The 23,855-nt window shown below is 34.9% G+C and overlaps 1 protein-coding gene across 1 annotated transcript in view; it reads left to right on the top strand.

Annotated features, from left to right (window-relative positions):
• Nucleotides 1-10,096, top strand: part of LOC143235715 (adenylate cyclase type 1-like) — a 117,171-nt gene extending 107,075 nt beyond the window's left edge. The window contains exons 2-4 of the mRNA XM_076473926.1: nucleotides 5,479-5,628; nucleotides 5,867-5,985; nucleotides 10,003-10,096. Coding sequence (XP_076330041.1) covers nucleotides 5,479-5,628; nucleotides 5,867-5,985; nucleotides 10,003-10,096 — 363 coding nt within the window. The remainder of the gene's footprint in view (nucleotides 1-5,478; nucleotides 5,629-5,866; nucleotides 5,986-10,002) is intronic.
• Nucleotides 10,097-23,855: the final 13,759 nt, after the last annotated feature.

Below are 23,855 nucleotides of genomic sequence, written 5' to 3'. Positions count from 1 at the left end.
TGGTAAAAGAGTCTTCCATGAGTTGACCGTGGGAAATAATGGCTAGCTATCTTCCCTGCTAAATTAGAGATGGCTCTCGCGTACCTTTGCGCAAAATTCAAAAACCAACAAAACAAACGAACCAATCACACACTTTGTTAGGTTTCGGGAGCTCACATTGAGTGTTCAATAACACTATATAATACAAATTTTGTTCCTGGAGAGTACGTGTTATGTCTTAACTGCTTATGTTGTAAAAATATAGAAAATGGTTATTATTCCCTTCAAACTTTGCTTTTGTGACCTGGATAATGAAATTTGTAAATTAACCTTATTTTCTATGTAAAAACAGGTAAATTTGCACATTTTCATTTACATAAGGTCTGAATAAAACAACATATGAATCAAGACTTACATGTATTTATAGTAAAATTATATAAAAATGAACAAAAATGTTCAGAAGTAGGTAGATTTCGAGATTTGCGACTGTAATGTAAATCACTTTCACGTATCAGCCCCCAAATATAGTCTTCCATTATGTTTTCGTAAAACGCTCCCAGGTCACAAAAGCAAAGTTTGAAGAGAAAAATCGGTCTTCTCCATTTACTTTAAGCATAAGCAATTGGGAAATAACACTTTCTGCCCAGGAACAAGAAAAAGTAAAAATTTTGTTGCATGGTGTAACAAATCCCTTTTTTTATTTTATTTTGAGATAATTTATGCTGTATTTCTCAGTATGCTGTAATTCATCTGTTTTTCTCAGTAACATTAAAGGTCACTCGAAGTTACACCTTACACTCGTCGGTCGTCAATAAAACAATATTTTTAGCTTGAAAATAAATTCCTCTCTTACTTTTGTCAAATGGAAACAGATAGAAATGCGACCACACTTATTATCATTTTGTCACGGTCTTTATGAGTTTCCGCGTCACTGACTAAGTCACGTTAATGACCTTATTGAAAGAGGACGTTACTTAAATAATAATAATAACTCGTACTTCAACTTTGTGTCGTCTGTCACGATAAACGATGAAAATTTATCGAATCTTTGAAAATGAAAATTTGACAAACGCTTTGAATCACAGCTTATGTTTCGGAAATAAGAATTATTTCAAAGTGCGCAATATTTAAAATAGTTAACTGATTGCGTTAGAAACAAACTATTTCTATTGGTCCGGCATGGTCAAGTGGTCAAGGCACTCGACTAGTCATTCGGGGGTCTTCACAGCAAACAAGCTCGCCCTTTCAGCCGGGGGGGGCATTGTAATGTGACGGTTAATCCAACTATTCGTAGCCAAGAGTTGTCGGTGGGTGGTGATGACTAGCTGTCTTTCCTCTTGTCTTTCATTGCAAGATTAGGAACGGCTAGCGCAGATAGCCCTCGTGTAGCTTTCGCGAAATTCAAAACAAACGAAATCATTGTTTGTTAAGGAAGATGCTCATCTTGTACACGTTGTGAAACAATTTGTAAGAAATATATAATTACAATATAATGATTACATTAGGGTAAATGTATTGTTTAAAATATAAGAGTTTCTGCACTGATAAATTTGTTTGTAACATTGATTATGTAAATACTGATCCACCATACTCTTTATGAATGTACTGCAATTGTAAGACGGGCCCCCTGTTGCTGAGCTGTAAGCTTGAGGGCATGTAACGCTGGCATTCGGAGTCTGAATCTGATGTGGAACCCATCACAAATAGTCCATTGTGCAGGTTGTATTTAACAGTAAACAGTAAGATCGCTTAACTTATAATACTACACTTGGAGATTTGCCATCAATAAATGACACTTTTCTTTGTTTGGGTCCTAATACTTATGGGATTCACATGTATACTTGAGACGACATTCACCTCCATAATGATAGTAACAAACATGGACGAAGTAATTGTATGTGACCGTAGACAGGAATGAAAAACTTTATACTTCTTATAAACTAATCAGGCTGTACCCAACTTAAATACATTATTGTTCTCCCCCCTCCCTAGTGGCACAGCGGTATGTCTGAGAACTTACCACGCCAAAAACCTGGTTTCAATACCCGTTGAGGGCAAAACACAGCCAACTTGTGTAGTTTTGTTCTTGTTACGCATCATAATCTATTCGGGACGAGTCTCCGATTCATTATATTACGTATTACGATTTCAGATAGCCTGAAATTTTAATTTTAATTTACAAATGAATTGAATGTCGATATATACCAAATTTATTATATTTGCAAACAAAATTAAATCACACAATTTTCTTTCTTAGCACAGATATATTTCAAGATACAAACAATAATAGAATTTATAGTAATGGTTATTACAAATAATGATTTACATGCAAAAGTTTAACAAACTTACAAACAATACTGAGTCTTCTATCTGATCTGGAACTGAATATTTTATCCACGGATCACGAGGAGCGAATTAAATCTGTGTTGCTACATAGGTATACTTCACTTCAGGGAAGCTAGCTAGCTTCTTCACACGTGAGCCTTTTCATCGACGAAAATATCTAATGTTCACGTAGAAATACTAACATCCGAGGTTAATTCACTGTTCAAAATCTATGAACGTTCCTGGTTAAATATCTGAAGTTTTCCGATTAATAAGCGTTTGCCACAGTTATAGCTTTCGAGGTTTATAGCATACTAACTATAACAAACCAACCATATAAAACTGTCTCTCCACGTGTTGCGATAGCTAGCTTTCATAATCATTAGGTGAAGTTCTCGAAATTTCAGTTGGCAATAATACTGATAATCGCTGGTATTTTACACACAGCCGCAGTACATTGTTGATTCTTAGACTCGAGAATTTTATACAAATTTAAAGAACAGGCGAGACTTTCGCAAGACATATTTAACAATACAAGTTACATACGCTTCTAAGTATAAGTTTAACTAAAACAAACATCGATATTAAAATAAATATAATTAGTAAATCCGACACAAACAAACAACATCTTTGTTCATTCCTGTCATATCTCAAGAATAAGTGAAACATTACCTAAATATTACATTTTTTCTGTCAGTATTTCACATTCATTACTTTTGTTCTCTTGTCATTTTGATAATTTAAGTAAGATTTAGCATCACTTCGAATATTTTTCCTAGAAACCTTAAAAATACAGAAAGTTTATTTCTTAGGGCTTTTAAAAACAATGTTTAAAACTATTTAAAGCATGGTAACAAACGTCAAAATGTGTTTGTACATAGGCCCTGGCATGGCCAGGTGGTTAAGGCGTTAATCTGAGAGCCGAGGGTTGGAATTCCTGTCGCACCAAACACGCTCGCCATTTCAGCCGTGGGGGCGTTATAATGTGACGGTCAATCCCACTATTCGTTGTTAAAAGAGTAGCACAAGAGTTGGCGGTGGGTGGTGATGGCTAGCTGACTTTTCTCTAGTCTTACGCTGCTGAACTAAAGAAGGCTAGCACAGATAGCCCTCGTGTAGCTTTGCGCGAAATTAAAAAACAAATGTGTTTGTACAAACGATAAAATTTAATATAATTCTATGTTATTTGTAACTCTACTATCGTATGTCCAAACATGCCTTTATAAAATAGCTTTATGTACTTATTGTATGTTGTTTCTTACTTTTTAACGATTACCTTCATGTAGTCAAACGTGTTATACACAATATGCTTTTGAAGCAATTAACCGTTCATGTAAGTTTTAGCTTCTTCTGGAGAAGTCAAGATGTTTCTAAAGAAGTTGGCGCTTTTGTATTCTGCCCACCGCGAGTATCGAAATCTGCTTTTGAATATTATAAGCCATTAGACTTACCGATGAACCATTGATGGAGAAGTGTGTGTGTTTATGTTTTTTTAAAGCAAAGCCTCATCGGGCTATCTGCTGAGCCCACCGAGGGGAATCGAACCTCTGATTTTAGCGTTGTAAATCTGTATACTTACCGCTATACCAGCGGGGGACTCGATGGAGGAAGGAACAAGACGATCCTCAACGTTTCGATAAGAAGCAAAATGTTTCTCGACGATTTGTTAAGGAGCAAAACGTTTCTCGACGCTTCGTTAAAGAGCAAGACACTTCTCGACGTTTCGTTAAGGTGCAAGACACTTCTTGATGTTTCGTTATTCAATACGTTTTTCTTGAAGCAAAGTACTATCTCGATCACTAAATGTCTGGCTTCTTCTAAAAGCCAAGAAGTAGAAATGAATATGTCTATCGTTATGCTGTATCATTAAATTTTTTTCAAAATATTTTCTGTGCTCGTTTTCCAAACAAACGTAATGTATGTTCTGCAAAAAGAGGGCGCTATTTTATTTTATTTTACAGAGTAGCAGGGACACAATGGACAATATCAGTCTGTAATTTTCATAACAGTATTCGATTTTGATCTCACTGTCATACTTTTAGTATGGTTAATCTGCTACAGAATGATATAAATACATTCAACTTTTTTTAGACCTATTTTTAGTTAATCAGACTTACTTATTTTGTCTGCTTCCACCTTCAATGATTTATTACTTTTATAATTTTTATTGAATTTGCAATAAAACATAGATTAAAACAATTACACATTTCTTCACACTAATAAAATACTAACTTTTTACCAATATACATTATTTTCACATTTTTGTGAACATAGCTATAAATCATATATAGTTTTGACACCAAGAAACTATATGCCAACATGTTTTCTATATTTCCCAACACAGCGCGCCCTCTGTTTACTCGCTTACGAACATGCTCACGGTCCTTTTTTATTTATGAACACTAACAGAATATTCTAAAACATTACGAACATGCTAATACGCTCTGTTTGCTTCAAACTACCAACAATTGATTTTACGTCTTAATGAACAAGCCTGCATACTATGTATATTCCCGCACCATTAAGCACTGTTTCTATTTTCTTATGAACAAATCTTTTTACCCTGTTTATTTCATACTAATAGAGGTTCATTTCACCTATTTTTGAAAAAAAAAGACAATAGCACGCACTTAACTTTTCTTTCCCACCACTAGCTGTCATTATGAATCCATTATGAACAAGTTCACCAATACGATGGTTGTTATCTCACAGAAGCGGCTGGTTTTACATCTTAACGAACATGCAAAGGCGCCATGTTTGTTTGTTTTTCTCATAACTAACTTTCATTTTACGTTTTCGTGAGTATTCCAACGAATTTTGTAAAAAATTTACCAACGTGTTTTTGGTTTTATTTCTTCTCAACCATTAATTCAACCTCTCATATATTTTTGTACTTTCTTATACAATGGATTTTAAACTCTATTGATATTGTTCGAGAGCAACGTACGTTTTTCTAGCTAATTTTTGACTTAAAACCTTTTAAAACATTATCATATGATGCTCGTTTCGATGTTTTATTAACTTTGTACCTCATTTGAGGTTAATATACAATGTATGCTTCTCACTTTATTAATGATTTGTAATACTTAGATATAAATTTTATCTCGGAAACTGATGAACCAGCTATTATAGAACAACTAAACCTAATCATATCCATACAATTGTTCTTTACAGCTTGTGTCTAACTGGATCGCTTTCATCTGTGTGAACACGGTTGGAATGTTTGTCCACATTTTAATGGAACATGCGCAGAGAAGAGCTTTCTTGGACACTCGAAACTGTATTAATACTCGACTTGAGATGGAAGATGAAAACGAAAAGCTGGTAGGCATCAGAAAACGTGCGAACTGTATTTAAACTAGTAATATTATTGTGACTTTCATAAATATAACTTTAACAGAAAATAATTTGAATTCAAAATTTTCCATTTTTTTTGGATTTTGTCTTTCGGAAAAATGTAATAAGAAACACTAGAACCTTTTTCATTAAATTAAAACATCCCGTTATCATTACCACAAATAACTGATGTTTTAAACAATGTGCAATAATATGTTAAACCTAGGAACGTCTTCTGCTGAGTGTTCTTCCCCAGCATGTTGCTATGGAAATGAAAGAAGACATTATCAGTCCTCGTGAAGGGCAATTTCACAAGATCTATATCCAGAGACACGAGAATGTGAGGTTAGTAAAGTCAGATTACAGTGAAAGAGTAATAAACGTACTATTAATGTTACGACGTTCTGTAAAGTATACGATCTTGTTTATCAATAGTGTATGTTTTATTTTTTTAGCTTTACTCGTAAGTTTCATATTATAGTTTGTTTGTTTGGTTTGAATTTTGTGCAAAGCTACACAAGGGCTATCTGCGCTAGCCGTCCCTAATTTAGCAGTGTAAGACTAGAGGGAAGGGAGCTAGTCATCACCACCCACCGCCAACTCTTGGGCTACTCTTTTACCAACGAATAGTGAGATTGACCGTAACTTTATAACGCCTCCAAGGCTGAAAGGGCGAGTATGTTTGGTGTGACGGGGATTCGAACCCGCGGTACTCGATTGTCTTAACCACCTGGCTATGCCGGTCCTCATATTACAGTGTTAGACATTTGGCATAAACCTCCCTATGAAAAGAATAGAAAAAAAATTCATCGTAATTTTCCACACAAATATGTGCAGTAAATGGTTTCAAACGTCATAGATCATAATGACAGTCCAATAAACTCACTTTAAATATAATAACAATAAAAATAAGGTGTAACATTCGCGTGTTATAAATAAATTGTGTCAATAGTTATAAGAATGAGTTGTGTCAATAGTTATAAGAATGAGTTGTGTCAATAGTTACAAGAACTACACTGTTACGTACAACTTAAAATTTGTTTATTATCGGATGTACATCGTACAGTGACGTTTCACCACGTTATTCTGACTTCATCACAACAACAATACGAGAGAGCACCAGGTCCAGATAAGATAAAAAACTGGCGGATGGATTTGCTGGTATCAGAATGATGTCGCAAATAGTAAAAAGCGTTATGCTGTTTCTCGATTCATGAAGAGACCTGGTCATAAAATAAACTAAAAACCAATCATATTAATATATAACACTAAATAATATACTAAAAGTCAAACCTGCGGAAGGTTTGTTAATCCAAAGGTTACCAAACACTAAACACCACTGAAAGTCAGTTTCAGCTAAACCTCCCCTCTGACGTCATATGCTGTTGAAACACTTAGACCTTTCATTATAAAATGAGCATTGTTGAACAGAAGAGAACACGAGAAAGTGTCAAAAATATTGAAAAATTAATTCAGTATTGTATCAAAATATTGTTAAAAATATTATTCTACATTTTTACCCGTGTATTACTTACCATAAGATGTCTGTATTCTTATAATTGTTAAGAAAACCTCCAACAAAATAGTTTCATATATCTTAAATTGTGACATATGTGTTTGAAACATAATTATAATACATGCTAGGCATTTTCGATAGGTTAACATAGTCTGGTTGGGTTATGTTAGAAGTTAACCTGTTTTAAGTTTTAGGTATCAGACAAGTTTCCTCTCTACCTTTCATTCTGCCTCGTTTTCACACCATGTTATCCTCAAGTAAACATCTGTGTCAAATATATGGCCTCAAGTGCAAATTTCTGACACTTTCAAAAACTCAGAAAAGACAAAAATTGGGCATCAAATTTTTAAAGAAATTTCGAGATAATAATCTGGTACCACGGATCCTAAACTATATATTAACTCCTCAAAACGACCGCACTCCTAAGACTGTCAACGTCATGCAATTCAAAATATAATGTGAACACATTCGTGTAAAATATATTTCTCTCTCAAGAACAGCACAAGTTTCATCACATACTGTATTCCATGCTAAAGTTCGCGTTGTCTTCCATAAACTCCAACAGTGTCAGTCGTATTGTTGAACACGCAACCAGTAACTTAAATCATATTGTCACAATTTTTTGTTTTTGTTTTTTTGGAATTTCGCACAAAGCTACTCGAGGGCTATCTGTGCTAGCCGTCCCTAATTTAGCAGTGTAAGACTAGAGGGAAGGCAGCTAGTCATCACCACCCACCGCCAACTCTTGGGCTACTCTTTTACCAACGAAAAGTGGGATTGACCGTCACATTATACGCCCCCACGGCTGGGAGGGCGAGCATGTTTAGCGCTACGCGAGCGCGAACCCGCGACCCTCGGATTACGAGTCGCACGCCTTACGCGCTTGGCCATGCCGGGCCCATATTGTCACAAAGCTTGGGAAGAAGGATTTTTGTTTGTTTATGAATTTCGCGCAAAACTACACGTAGGCTACCTGCGCTAGCCGTCCTTAATTTAGCAGTATAAGAGTAGGGAGAAGACAGCTAGTCATCACCACCAACCGCCAACTCTTGGGCTACTCTTTTACCAACGAATAGTGGGATTGACCATCACATTATAACTACCACTAGGCTTAAAAAAACAATTCCTGGAATTCCGGTATTCACTTTCCCACATATTTATTTATATAACCCTACTTAAAAATGTTCCAAATAATTTTTGGCTTATGTTTAAACTAAAAATCAATAAATTTCACAAAGTTAAATAGAACCTAGACCCTTACGAAATTCAAACCCTGAAATCCTTAAGATGAGATAACAGCAAAACTTTGTTAAAAGCAGGTAAAGGCAAAACCGTTGTAATCATGGATCGTTTTGACTCCGTCACAAGGGTGAATGAAACTCTTCAAGACAAAACTCATTTTACATTACTGAACACAAAGCTAACACTTGCTCAAGAAAAAACTCTCTGCTTTTCTACTGTAGTTCAAAGAACAAAGGAGTTTTTTTCAAACCTAATGGGCCCAGCATGGCCAAGCGTGTTAAGGCGTGCGACTCGTAATCTGAGGGTCGCGGGTTCGCATCCCGGTCGCATCAAACATGCTCGCCATTTCAGCCGTGGGGGCGTTATAATGTGACGGTCAATCCCACTATTCGTTGGTAAAGGAGTAGCCCAAGAGTTGGCGGTGGGTGGTGATGACTAGCTGCCTTCCCTCTAGTCTTACACTGCTAAATTACGGACGGCTAGCACAGATAGCCCTCGAGTAGCTTTGTGCGAAATTCCAAAACAAACAAACAAACAATCAAACCTAATGTATAACGTTTTCAGACCAAATTATTAAGTAACTCCACAAAGACATGCCCTTCACCAAAATTCACAAATCTAGTTTCCCTCTACGACCAATTGTTTCTACTCCTGGAACGTTTGATTTTAATTTAAATAGATATTTAATTTGGCCTTTACCCCTTATGTCGGCCATGACATCATCATTGGTCAAATATTCTGAATAATTTGTCAGGAAGTTGGAACATTTCGTCCCATTCATCGTTATTGTCAGTTTCGACGTAAAACTTTTGTCCACTCATGTACCAGTTTCAGAACCAATGAACTGTACTCTTTATTATTACGTTATCAACCCTTCTCCAAGATCTTCACTTTCTTAAAAGACTATGAAAAAAAATTCACCGTTTCACCACTTCCTCTAACAGTTTTCAATTTGAATTTCTCACTTATGATCAGATCAAAGGATCAAACATGGGTAATTTATTGTCCCCACTTTCGCCACCACAGTCATGATCAAAACTGAAGATAAAAGTATTTCCATATCCTTCATCTTTTGATCTTGCGTCCTCATCCACTGATAAGTTACACCCGAACCTGGTTCATCCTTATATTAACTTTACCAGTAATCCCGAAGAAGACCACACACTTCCGTCAAGAATGTTCTTGTTAAAAGAAATGATTATAAGTTCCACACTATCAGTTATCATAAGAATATTCACACGGCCTTACACGTGCCTTGGACGTCCTACCATAGATTTATTTCAAAGAATTGGGCATCGTAAAAGCTCTGTATCAATTTGTTGAAAGTATTTATTCAAGGAAAGAATATTTTTCACTCGGTCCTCGACCATTTGAAAACAGGATTAGTAGCACAAAACGGCTTTCGTCTAGAATCCACTGACAAAGTCTTCTCCAAGCTGAATAAAAAATCTAAAGTGAAGTCTCAGCACAAGTCAAGTAATAACGAACTTCCCATTTATTTCATTCCAAAAAAGTGGTGTCCAATTTGAAAAAACTTTTGTGGAGGAAAAATATTTCTTTTACTCTTAAAATAACTTGTCTATACAATGTATATTTCTTCCTAGCACAAAATTAGGGCAGGTTCTATTAAGAAATACCAATATCTTGATTGGTTTCATGTATCAAATCAGTTGTGAACAAGAAGGTGGCCCAGCATGACCTGAGGGTCACGGGTTCGAATCCCGTCACACCAAACATGCTCGTCATTTCAACCTGGGGTCGTTATAATTTTACAGTCAATCCCACTATTCGTTGGTAAAAGAGAAGCCCAAGAGTTGGCAATGGGTGGTGATGACTAGTTGTCTTCCCTTCAGTCTTACACTGCTAAATTAGAGACGGCTAGCGCAAATATCCCTCGTGTAGCTTTGCGCGAAATTCAAAAACAAACAAATAAACCATCAACTAGATTTTTCTTGTTATCTGGACCCGGAGTCGTGTAGTTGTTGTTCTGAATGAAGCCAAGTTAATCTGGTGAATAGTTAAAGCCATAGATATTATATTCTATATTTTGAACAATATATGTTTTAAATTTGAGATATGTCGTATACTCTGCTATAAAATATTCTACAAGATTATGCGATTAATAACAAATAAAGAAAGAATAGTTTAATTAGTAAATATTTTATAAAACATTTTTTAAAATATTTTCTCTCGAGCTCTGTATTTAGAAGTAATTATACTTCAACATCAGATGTACAAAACACGATACTGAAAATCCTTATAAAGGATTTGCCTTTTAGTAATGCTGCCTTAAAATGGATTTTCTTCAATTTATGTTTTGTCCAAAGTTGTTCTCTATTTCGGGTGGGAGAGGTTTAATGGACTGGAATTGTCTATTCAATGAAAGGCAGTTCCAGTCTACTAAAGTTATCCAACCTCCTATGTCTACTCTGCGTAAAGCTTCAATGAATCAACATATTTCCTGTCTCATTTCAAGTTTCCCAACAAATCGAATAACGCTACATCAAAAACATAGAATATTTCATAGTCTTGCCTGTATACACGGTCTAGCTAATTTGAATATCGTAAGCATAACAAAATCCATTTATGCCTAGCATACAAAGGCGGGTGTCTTTACTTGCATCAGGCGCTGCTCGTAATATAACTCCCATAACTTGTACTAAATCATGCAACAAAAGAGAGTTACACACATATCGTTTCACCAGTAGAAAAAAATTGTAGATTCTCGAGGTTTTGTGGAAAGATGTTTCAGAAGAGATAAGATAAAATCTAGAAACAAGGCCATGCGTCAATTGGGCGGCGTTAGCAGGAAGTTGGACACATGATAAAGAAATGCCAAGCAGTGTACGTATTGCAAAATATTCCATTATTGTGAAGTAGGTAATACATTTTCTTTGCCTTTTTCAACTGATATTAAACATTAATTAGTTATTAATCTTATCATTAAATTAAAATTCATTAAACCTTTAGCTCACGCGATGTAATCTTGAGATGACATAAAAACAAGAGATAAGTATAAAATTAAACGAATTGTAATTGGGCAGTGTAAGACTAGAGGGAAGGCAGCTAGTCATCACCACCCACCGCCAACTCTTAGGCTACTCTTTTACCAACGAATAGTGGGATTGACCGTAACATTACAACGCCTCCACGGCTGAAAGGGCGAACATGTTTAGCGCGATGGGGATGGGAACCCGCGACCCTCAGATTACGAGTCGCACGCCTTAACACGCTAGGCCATGCCGGGCCTACGAACAACCAAGCGCTCGTTTTGTAAGACTTTTCCCATGCAGATCAACCGTTGCATTTTAAAATTTGAAAATATTAATTTGCATTAATAAGTTATTTCTAAGTCTCATTTTTTTGTTTGTTTTGTTTGTTTGGAAATTTCGCACAAAGCTACTCGAGGGCTATCTGTGCTAGCCGTCCCTAATTTAGCAGTGTAAGACTAGAGGGAAGGCAGCTAGTAATCACCACCCACCGCCAACTCTTGGGCTACTCTTTACCAACGAATAGTGGGATTGACCGTCACATTATACACCCCCACGGCTGGGAGGGCGAGCATGTTTAGCGCGACGCGGGCCCGAACCCGCGACCCTCGGATTACGAGTCGCACGCCTTACGCGCTAGGCCATGCCGGGCCGCTCTAAGTCTCATGAATATAGCGTATAGAGCAATCACATCATTTAGCTTAATTTATTATGTTTTTCTTATATATACAAGGTAGTGTAGGTGTACCTGATTCAGACATTTTAGGATAAAACGAGAGAAAATAGCAAACTAATCATCAATAAAAATTAAATAAAATGATTCTCATATTTTACCATATCTAAAGCGTAATTAATTCAATCCTCAGGTTTTCTCTTCACTCGTGTAAAATTATCACTTTCATATAGTAGTTTAATACGATGTTTTGATCTTATGTTATATTTCTTTACTAAATTTTTATAAAAGCTCAATTTAGAATGTTCAGAATTTTTAACGTTGTATGTGTGTGAAATCTTCCAGTTGTGTAATTTTATCTTTGACCTTATACAGACCTAACCTCACTAAGCAAGAGAGTGAATTATTTTTATAACGTTGTATTTCTGTGTAAAATCTTTCAGTGTTGTAATTTTATCTTTGACTTTATACAGACCTAACCTCACTAAGCAAGAGAGTGAATTATTTTTATAACGTTGTATTTCTGTGTAAAATCTTCCAGTGTTGTAATTTTATCTTTGACTTTATACAGACCTAACCTCACTAAGCAAGAGAGTGAATTATTTTTATAACTATAAAAGATCTATTGATGTTACTGTGGAGTAGTTTTAGATTTGAAAGATAAGTCACACCAATATTAAAATCTAAATAGTTACTTTAAACTTGTAGCTCACAGACCTATTGATGTTACTGTGGAGTAGTTTTAGATTTGAAAGATAAGTCACACCAATATTAAAATCTAAATAGTTACTTTAAACTTATAGCTCACAGATCTATTGATGTTACTGTGGAGTAGTTTTAGATTTGAAAGATAAGTCACACCAATATTAAAATCTAAATAGTTACTTTAAACTTGTAGCTCACAGACCTATTGATGTTACTGTGGAGTAGTTTTAGATTTGAAAGATAAGTCACACCAATATTAAAATCTAAATAGTTACTTTAAACTTATAGCTCACAGATCTATTGATGTTACTGTGGAGTAGTTTTAGATTTGAAAGATAAGTCACACCAATATTAAAATCTAAATAGTTACTTTAAACTTGTAGCTCACAGACCTATTGATGTTACTGTGGAGTAGTTTTAGATTTGAAAGATAAGTCACACCAATATTAAAATCTAAATAGTTACTTTAAACTTGTAGCTCACAGACCTATTGATGTTACTGTGGAGTAGTTTTAGATTTGAAAGATAAGTCACACCAATATTAAAATATAAATAGTTACTTTAACCTGTAGCTCACAGATCTATTGATGTTACTGTGGAGTAGTTTTAGATTTGAAAGATAAGTCACACCAATATTAAAATCTAAATAGTTACTTTAAACTTGTAGCTCACAGACCTATTGATGTTACTGTGGAGTAGTTTTAGATTTGAAAGATAAGTCACACCAATATTAAAATATAAATAGTTACTTTAAACTTATAGCTCACAGATCTATTGATGTTACTGTGGAGTAGTTTTAGATTTGAAAGATAAGTCACACCAATATTAAAATATAAATAGTTACTTTAAACTTATAGCTCACAGATCTATTGATGTTACTGTGGAGTAGTTTTAGATTTGAAAGATAAGTCACACCAATATTAAAATATAAATAGTTACTTTAAACTTATAGCTCACAAATCTATTGATGTTACTGTGGAGTAGTTTTAGATTTGAAAGATAAGTCACACCAATATTAAAATCTAAATAGTTACTTTAAACTTGTAGCTCACAGACCTATTGATGTTACTGTGGAGTAGTTTTAGATTTGAAAGATAAGTCACACCAATATTAAAATATAAATAGTTACTTTAAACTTATAGCTCACAAATCTATTGATGTTACTGTGGAGTAGTTTTAGATTTGAAAGATAAGTCACACCAATATTAAAATATAAATAGTTACTTTAAACTTATAGCTCACAGATCTATTGATGTTACTGTGGAGTAGTTTTGGATTTTAAAGATAAGTCACACCAATATTAAAATATAAATAGTTACCTTAAACTTGTAGCTCACAGATCTATTGATGTTACTGTGGAGTAGTTTTCGATTTTAAAGATAAGTCACACCAATATTAAAATCTAAATAGTTACTTTAAACTTGTAGCTCACAGACCTATTGATGTTACTGTGGAGTAGTTTTAGATTTGAAAGATAAGTCACACCAATATTAAAATATAAATAGTTACTTTAAACTTATAGCTCACAAATCTATTGATGTTACTGTGGAGTAGTTTTAGATTTGAAAGATAAGTCACACCAATATTAAAATCTAAATAGTTACTTTAAACTTATAGCTCACAGATCTATTGCTAGCATCGTGTATGTAATCTTAATTTTGGTTCTTGAGTCACATCAGTATTAAATTAAGGCCTCAGAAATATATGTTGTAAGTCTTTATTTGGCTTGCTTGAATTACGCCGAAAGCTACACGAGGGCTATCTGTGCTAGCCGTCCCTAATTTAGTAGTGTAAGACTAAAGGGAAGGCAGCTAATCATCACCACTTATCACCAACTCCAAGGCTACTCTTTTACTAACGAAAAGTGGTAGTGACCGTCACATTATAATTACCCCACGGCTGAATGATTGAGCATGTTTGGTGTGACGGAGCTTTGAACCCACGATATTCGGAGCACGAGTCGAGTGTCTTAACCATTTGGCTATGGTGGGCCTTGTCTGTTTCTTTTGTCTTAACCATTTGCCTATGCTGGGCCTTGTCTGTTTCTTTTGTCTTAACCATTTGGCTATGTTGGGCCTTGTCTGTTTCTAGCAAACTAATCATCAATAAAAATTAAATAAAATGATTCTCATATTTTACCATATCTAAAGCATAATTAATTCAATCCTCAGGTTTTCTCTTCACTCGTGTAAAATTATCACTTTCATATAGTAGTTTAATACGATGTTTTGATCTTATGTTATATTTCTTTACTAAATTTTTATAAAAGCTCAATTTAGAATGTTCAGAATTCTTAACGTTGTATGTGTGTGAAATCTTCCAGTTGTGTAATTTTATCTTTGACCTTATACAGACCTAACCTCACTAAGCAAGAGAGTGAATTATTTTTATAACGTTGTATTTCTGTGTAAAATCTTCCAGTGTTGTAATTTTATCTTTGACTTTATACAGACCTAACCTCACTAAGCAAGAGAGTGAATTATTTTTATAACGTTGTATTTCTGTGTAAAATCTTCCAGTGTTGTAATTTTACCTTTGACTTTATAAAGATCTAACCTCACTAAGCTAGAAAATAAATTACTTTGTAAATAATCAGATTATCTTTCCGTGTAGACCATCACGAAAAGCACCGAAAAAGGAAACCCATTTCCGGTTTACATTACCAGTAAACAACAGAAACTAGTAACTATTACATTTGTAAAGTATCCAACAGTTGATTAGATTTAGAATTGGAAATTCTTAATGCATGGGAGGATTTATCCAACTCGTCCCTTTTTAGGGGCGACTCATTTTTCATGCTTTACTACACAGCGAAAGCCCTGGAACATTTTATTTATCGAATAGTTTAATTGGAAACAAACCAGAAACTCGTGTATTTTGATTCATGGTTGTTAAGCACAAAACTTTCACATGGGCTATTTGTGCTATGCCTATGACGGGTATGGAACCCGATTTCAAGCGTTATAAGCTCCGAGACCTACCGCTAAGCTGTGAGGTGAAAAAATCTTTCGTCAGCAGGTCAGTTTGGTAGTACCACTGTCCGTCATAAATAAGTGTTTTCTTCATAATTTGTGTATTTGTAACTAACACAAAGCTACAGAGTGGGATATCTGTGCTCTGCCCATCACGGGCAGTAAAATTCAGTTTCTAGTATTGTACGTCTGCAGATGCATTGCCATACCATGGGGTGGGTGTTTATTTCATAAATTACTCATGACTGTATAAAAATTCCTTATTTTCAGGCTGTTCAAAGTATATTAAACTTTGTCATGTTTAAAGATCCACCAGTACCCCCAAGACGGAACTAAACAATAGGTACAGGAAAAAATATAACATTTTACTGAAGTCCTTTCACGAAGGTAATTTTGGTATATTCCATATAACACAAGAAAACACTAAAAAATCAGACTTCTTTTCAAACCTAAAAAATTCTGGTATACATTACCAGTGAAGTCATGCAGATGATCATTAATTTTTACAGATTTATCTTATTTATTTAATTAACTAATTGGGTTTGGTCAGTTTTGAATTTCGCGCAAAGCTACACGAGGGCTATCTGCGCTAGCCGTCCCTAATTTAGCAGTGTAAGACTAGAGTGAAGGTAGCTAGTCATCACTACCCACCGCCAACTTTTGGGCTACTCTTTTATCAACGAATAGTGGGATTGACTGTCACATTATAATGCCCCTGCAGCAGAAAGGGCGAGCACGTTTAGTGTGACAGGGATTCGAACCCGCGAACCTGAGATTAAGAGTCGAGTGCCTTAACCACCTGGTCATGCCGGACCAATTAATTAATTAAGATTTTTTTCATTGCACATTAAAATTTTATTTAATTAGAAGACCAAAATTAACTGGCGAAGCACCATATATCTACCACTAAGGGGCCAGCATAACTATGTGGTTAAGGCACTCGACTCATAATACGAGGGTTGCGGGTTCGAATGTCACACCAACCGTGGAAGCGTTATAACGTGACGGTCAATCCCACTATTCGTTGGTTAAAGAGTAGTCCAAGAGATGGCGGTGGATGGTGATGACTATCAGCTATCCTTCTAGTCTTACACTGCTAAATTAGGAACGAATAACGCAGATAGCCTTCGTGTAGCTTTGCGCGAAATTCAAAACAAACCAATACATCCTTTAAAAAAAAAAAGACTCAAAATAAGCAAATTCAATTTTTTAGGTCAATGCATTGGGCGAATGTAATTTAAAAATTGTCTGTTTTCCATCTTGATTGCTGTAAATATGAATGCACATGTGCCTAAAATATATATGAAGGGTTGCTTTACCTTTGTCTCTATAATGTCCTTAGAAATGTCTATACAAAAAAAGGGTGAAGTTTTGATCGTATTACGACGAGGCAGAACCTTGACAAGTTTCTATTCAATCAGTTGAGAAAAGGAGGAATGGCGGTCGGTTGAAAAGCGTTCGGAAGAGGAAAAAAACAAATGATATAAAAAGTTTCTATGAAGACCTAATGAGTTAATGACCACCATTACAAGATGTATTCAAACAGTGTTTTTGGAACGAAATATAGCTTTACGTTTGAAGAAATAAAAACTAGAAACCTGTTAATTTCGTACAATGTTTCGATTTCTTCATGTGAAGATGTTTTTAGGCCTAAAGCGTTGAGTGAAAGTAAAGTTTTTTCTACTTTTTATTAATATTGTATCAAGTGTTTTTTATTTCTTCAAACATCGGCTTAATACGTTAACGTACGTTTTTTTTTATTTTGTTGTTTGTGTTTGTATCAAAATAAATAAATTATTTAAATTAATAATAAAACCTGGCACGCTGTGTAAAACGGATTGTATCGTCTGACAATGGCTGCGCTTTTGTGACTGAACTACGCTGCGTTGATTGCGAATTAACAGACAACAATCATAGATAACAATAAAAATAGGGTTTATAGACGTTACACTTCGTTATTGACATGGTCAGGTGGTTAAGGTACTCGACTCGTAATCTGTGGGTCGCGGGTTCGAATCCGCGTCGCAACAGACATGTTCGCCCTTTCAGCCGTGGGGACGTTCTAATGGTACGGTCAATCCCACTATTCGTTGGTAAAATAGTAGTCCAAGAGTTGGCGGTGGGTGTTACGACGAGCTACCTTCCCTCTAGTCTTACACTACTAAATTAGGGACGGCTAGCGCAGATAGTGCCCGTGTAGCTTTACGTGAAATTCAAATCAAACTAATACAGTTGTTGAAAAAATTCGGATAAATTATAACAGTAGCAGAAACCTAAGCTGGGTTCCAGTTAAAAAATCCATTACAGATAAAGCTCGCGAGCACCATTATTAAAAGTAACTCCATTTTTGAAATGGAAATTATTCAATACACTAGTATTGTCGGTCACTTATAGTTTGAAGGAAATGCATTTCTTTCAAAACTTTTCTGTGCATATTTAATACTGAAGGTAGTAAACATTCTACAAAACTTTCCAATCAAAATAAGTACAAATATATTTTTTTACATTATCACGTGATGTTTTATTCTTTTCTCCCCAACTTATGTTCCAATTTCTCAGAGCAAACAGTGTAAGCGAAATATTGGAAATAGATACGTTTTTGATATTTTGAATCGATGTCATTTGAAAGAGAAACTTTCATATCTCAATATGCCTTAAGCTAACTGTGTTTCAAATGGAGTTGTTGACTCGTAGGAGTGTTTTACAGATATGGAACATATAACATATAATTTACATGTGTTCGCACTGTTCCCCGTGCATTATCAAAGATACTATTGATTATAAGGATATGAAAAAAAAACTGTTACGTATAACAATTTCAAATAGCCCACACATGGGTTAATTTGTAATTTATCTTTTTATAAGTTATATATTTTTCAATATGTATCCAATTTAAGATGCTCGCCAGCAAGATGGATACACACGGTATTTTTAATGCAAATATATTTTAATATATAAATTATAATACAATTAACAACAACGGTTGTTACAAATAACGGTAAATTTACAAAAGTTTTACAAACTTACAAACATTATCGAGTCTTTTTTCTGATCTTTGACTTTCTTGATATCTTATCAAGGGTTCACGATAAGCGAATTGATTTTGGATCGATGTAGATGCAATTTACTTTACAGAGAGCGTTCGAGCTCTGTGGTTTTCGCTCATCACATGCCGATTACAGGTCGAGTTTATCACCGCTGTAGTTGTTGTTGTTTTGAAGTAAGCACAAAGCTACACAATAGGCTATCTGTGCTCTGCCAACCAGGTATCGAAATCCGGATTTTAGCGTTGTAAGTCCGCAGACGTACCGCTGAGCCACTGTGGGGGGGGGGCGCTGAAGTTATACAATAGCAATGGTCGATGCGAATGCGCTAAAGTTAAATGGTTTGTAATGCTCGAAATCTATAAACGTTCATAGCTAAATATCTGAAGTTCCCGATTCATAACTGTAATTATAGTTTCCAAGATTTATACTTTATAAACTATAGCGAACCAATAATATATGTATTGTATTTTGGTGATGAGAGTTGCTAGAAATTTCAGCCTGAACAACAATACTGAGGATACACTAGTGTTTATGTACACACATATATTGTTTATTCTTACATCCGACAATCTTCTTGACTTAAATACAAATATACCTTAAAAAAATTTGATATTAAAATATATATATAACAGTAAATCTGTTGCAACACTTACAGATCAGATGAACGTTTTCTTTCTGTGTTTTTACATTTACGGTATTATATACATATGTGTATCTTTGTGTGTGTGACTACATGTTGTCAAAAACAAACGTTATTTAAACAGTATAAACCATACTTGTTCGAAAAAATTTTGTACTGTTAAAATAGTTTAAGAACGAAATTCTTAAACTCGAAGGGACTCATAATATTTAATATAAAATTTCAAACTCGGTAATAAATCGTTCTTTCTTTATCAGGAGAGATCGTGCCGAAACATGGTGTGTGACAGCTTCGCGTGACGATTTTAATTTCCTTCACCTAGGATAATTAATTTTCTGGATCTTAACAGTTTGTTTGTTTTTGAATTTCTCGCATGACTACACGAGGGCTATCTGCGTTAGCCGTCCCTAATTTAGCAGTGTTTGTTTGTTTTGAATTTCGTGTAAAGCTACACAAGGGCTATCTGCGCTAGACGTCCTAGTTTAGCAGTGTAGGACGAGAGGGAAGGCAGCTTGTCATTACCACTCACCGCCAGCTCTTGGGCTACTCTTTTACCAAAGAATAGTGGAATTAACCGTCACATTATAACGCCCCCACGGCTGAAAGGGCGAGCATGTTTAGTGTGACTGGGATTCGAACCATGACCCTCAGATTACTAGTTGAGCGCCTTAACCACCTGGCCATGCCTGGCCCTGGATCTCGATATATTGCAATTTTGACTTTGTTTTTTCTTATTCTGACGGTGTAGACATTTCGTGCACTGTCAAAAAATATTTGAGTAAATCTTAATGAAATTTCATTTTTCTTTCGCTAACAATGTTAAAAACAAACATTTTGACATTTTAAAATTTCATCCTTCCAATTGTCAGCTTATTTTTTTTTAAATTAACCTTTAAATCCATAACATGCATTATGAGTTGTTGTTATTTTTAACTTGGCCATTAATTTTAGTGGCAAGGCCTTGCGGAAAACCGCTTTTTCTTTGCTTTTTTCTTTTGTTTACTATTAAGAACAACGAGTACACGATGGGCTACTTGTACTGGTCGAAACACAGATATGGTTTTTTTGGATTGTTTATTTGTTTGTTTTGAATTTTCGCGCAAACCTACACCAGAGCTATCTGCGTTAGCCGTTCTTAACTTAGCAGTGTAAGACTAGAGGGAAGGCAGCTAGTCATCACCACCCACCGTCAACTCTTAGGCTACTCTTTAACCAACGAATCGTGGAATTAACTGTGACATTATAACGCCCCACGGCCAAAAGGGCGAGCATGTTTCATGTGACGGGAATTCGAATCCACGACTCTCAGATTACGAGTCGAGCGTTCTACACCCTTGTGCAAATTAATTGAAACAAGACGGAAAATTACGATTTCTTTAATTTTTTTGCGTTTTACTTCTGAGAATCCAAAAATTACTCACAAATTAATACATGATATGACCGCCTTTATTTTTCAGAAGATCAGTAATCCGCTTCGGCATCGAGTCCACGAGCTGACTGCAATATTTACTAATTTTTGGATCGCGGTACCACACCTCAATTATGGCCTCAATTAGCTTATCTTTTGTAGTACAGTCTTTTCCCCGAAGTCTTTCTTTACAAATCGCCCAAAGATTTTTAATAGGATTTAAGTCCGGAGAGTTTCCAGACCAGTCCAGCACCTTTATTCGCGTTGTAGTCATAAAATTCTTCACAAGTTTCGATGTGTGGCACGGAGCCAGATCTTTCTGAAAAATGCCAGATCCATCTGGAAATCTCTTTTTTCAATTTTAGAACGATTCTTCTCTGCAAAACTTCGATGTATCATACCTTCTACAATATGTAAGCCTCCGACGCCATAGTAGCTGAAAAAGCCCCAAAACATCTTCTTCAAGGGATGTTTTACGAACTGATTGATGTCAGATTCTCGAAGAGTCTCACCTGGAGATCTGCGAACATGCAGACTTCTTTGACCCTGTACGAAGAAATGAGTTTCGTCACTGAATAACAGCTTCTTACATTATTCTTGCGTCGAGTTCTTGTATTTCAGATTCCACTGATACCGTGTTTTCTTCTTTGAGTTTGTAAGTTGTTTTTTGACTGGTCTCCTTGCCCTTCTCACGCAATTGCGAATGACGTAATATTCCTCAAAATTTCGTCATATATCCCAAAAATAGATCAACCGTACTGCAAAATACAGCTAATGACGCCGTCTGTGTGAAAAAATGGCTATTAAAGGAAATCAGCGGGTCCAGCGAGCCTACACCGGCTGCCATGCTGAAAATATTGTAAAATGACCATTTGTTTCAATTAATTTGCACAAGGGTGTAACCACTAGGCCATACCGGACCTGGTTTGTTTGGAATTAACCACAAAGCTACAGAATGGGCTACCTGTGCTTTACGCACCAATAGTGTCGAAACCCGGTTTCTAACGTTGTACGCTGCGGTCTTGATTTTCATATCCGAAACTCTGCTTTTAGTTCACGCGTCGAATAAACCTAAATTTTATTTCCCTTATAAACGTTTTCATGTTTCGTTTCGTATGGATGTCGCATTAGGAATATTAACATTTAGAAAAATTCAGCTTTACTTTTCCGTGGATGTGTCGTTCCATTACTTGCCCAGCGCCACTAAACAATAAAATATTCAGATAGTAGTTTAGCGAAAATGCTATTTAAAATGAAACAAATGCTTGTTCGTTCGTGAGAACATATACCTAATATGTACCTATGGAATACACGTGGTATTATAATATTACAGCACCAATCATATTTTATTTTAGTACTGCAGTTGAATAGACTGACTGAGAAAGTAATAATGCTGTTGCAACATGCTTTCCGTGTCATTAATCTGTAATTTAAAGAATAGATTAACATTCATGAAAACTAATTCCGTAAAAATCTCTTTGTTAATTTAGAATAATTTCATAAGAAAGACAGGCAAAAGAGGTTGTAAAAAATAATAGAAAATTGCTTTCTAATATCTTGTCAATTTTTAATAGTTTGGTAATTCAGTTGTGAGCGGAGCGATTGGAAGTTTGATTAATTTAATGTGACTTAGATCAGAATTACTGATTATAAACTTAAAAGCCTGCACGAACATTAATGTTCCCTCATTTATAGAACATCCAGCTATATTACTACAACCCACATAAAACACAAGTAACATCTAAACAACTACTTTGTACTTGTAGCTCAAAGATCTATTGATGTTACTGTGGAGTAGTTTTAGATTTGAAAGATAAGTCACACCAATATTAAAATCTAAATAGTTACTTTAAACTTATAGCTCACAGACCTATTGATGTTACTGTGGAGTAGTTTTAGATTTGAAGGATAAGTCACACCAATATTAAAATCTAAATAGTTACTTTAAACTTGTAGCTCACAGATCTATTGATGTTACCGTGGAGTAGTTTTAGATTTGAAAGATAAGTCACACCAATATTAAAATATAAATAGTTACTTTAAACTTATAGCTCACAGATCTATTGATGTTACTGTGGAGTAGTTTTAGATTTGAAGGATAAGTCACACCAATATTAAAATCTAAATAGTTACTTTAAACTTGTAGCTCACAGATCTATTGATGTTACTGCGGAGTAGTTTTAGATTTGAAAGATAAGTCACACCAATATTAAAATCTAAATAGTTACTTTAAACTTATAGCTCACAGACCTATTGATGTTACTGTGGAGTAGTTTTAGATTTGAAAGATAAGTCACACCAATATTAAAATATAAATAGTTACTTTAAACTTGTAGCTCACAGACCTATTGATGTTACCGTGGAGTAGTTTTAGATTTGAAAGATAAGTCACACCAATATTAAAATATAAATAGTTACTTTAAACTTATAGCTCACAGATCTATTGATGTTACTGTGGAGTAGTTTTAGATTTGAAAGATAAGTCACACCAATATTAAAATCTAAATAGTTACTTTAAACTTGTAGCTCACAGACCTATTGATGTTACTGTGGAGTAGTTTTAGATTTGAAAGATAAGTCACACCAATATTAAAATCTAAATAGTTACTTTAAACTTGTAGCTCACAGATCTATTGATGTTACTGTGGAGTAGTTTTAGATTTGAAAGATAAGTCACACCAATATTAAAATATAAATAGTTACTTTAAACTTGTAGCTCACAGACCTATTGATGTTACTGTGGAGTAGTTTTAGATTTGAAAGATAAGTCACACCAATATTAAAATATAAATAGTTACTTTAAACTTGTAGCTCACAGATCTATTGATGTTACTGTGGAGTAGTTTTAGATTTGAAAGATAAGTCACACCAATATTAAAATATAAATAGTTACTTTAAACTTGTAGCTCACAGATCTATTGATGTTACTGTAGAGTAGTTTTAGATTTGAAAGATAAGTCACACCAATATTAAAATCTAAATAGTTACTTTAAACTTGTAGCTCACAGACCTATTGATGTTA

This window comes from Tachypleus tridentatus, chromosome 12 (assembly GCF_004210375.1).
Source record: "Tachypleus tridentatus isolate NWPU-2018 chromosome 12, ASM421037v1, whole genome shotgun sequence".
Lineage (NCBI taxonomy): Eukaryota > Metazoa > Arthropoda > Merostomata > Xiphosura > Limulidae > Tachypleus > Tachypleus tridentatus.
Note: the sequence above shows the minus strand (reverse complement) of the source record. Positions and strands in the feature narration are given on the sequence as shown.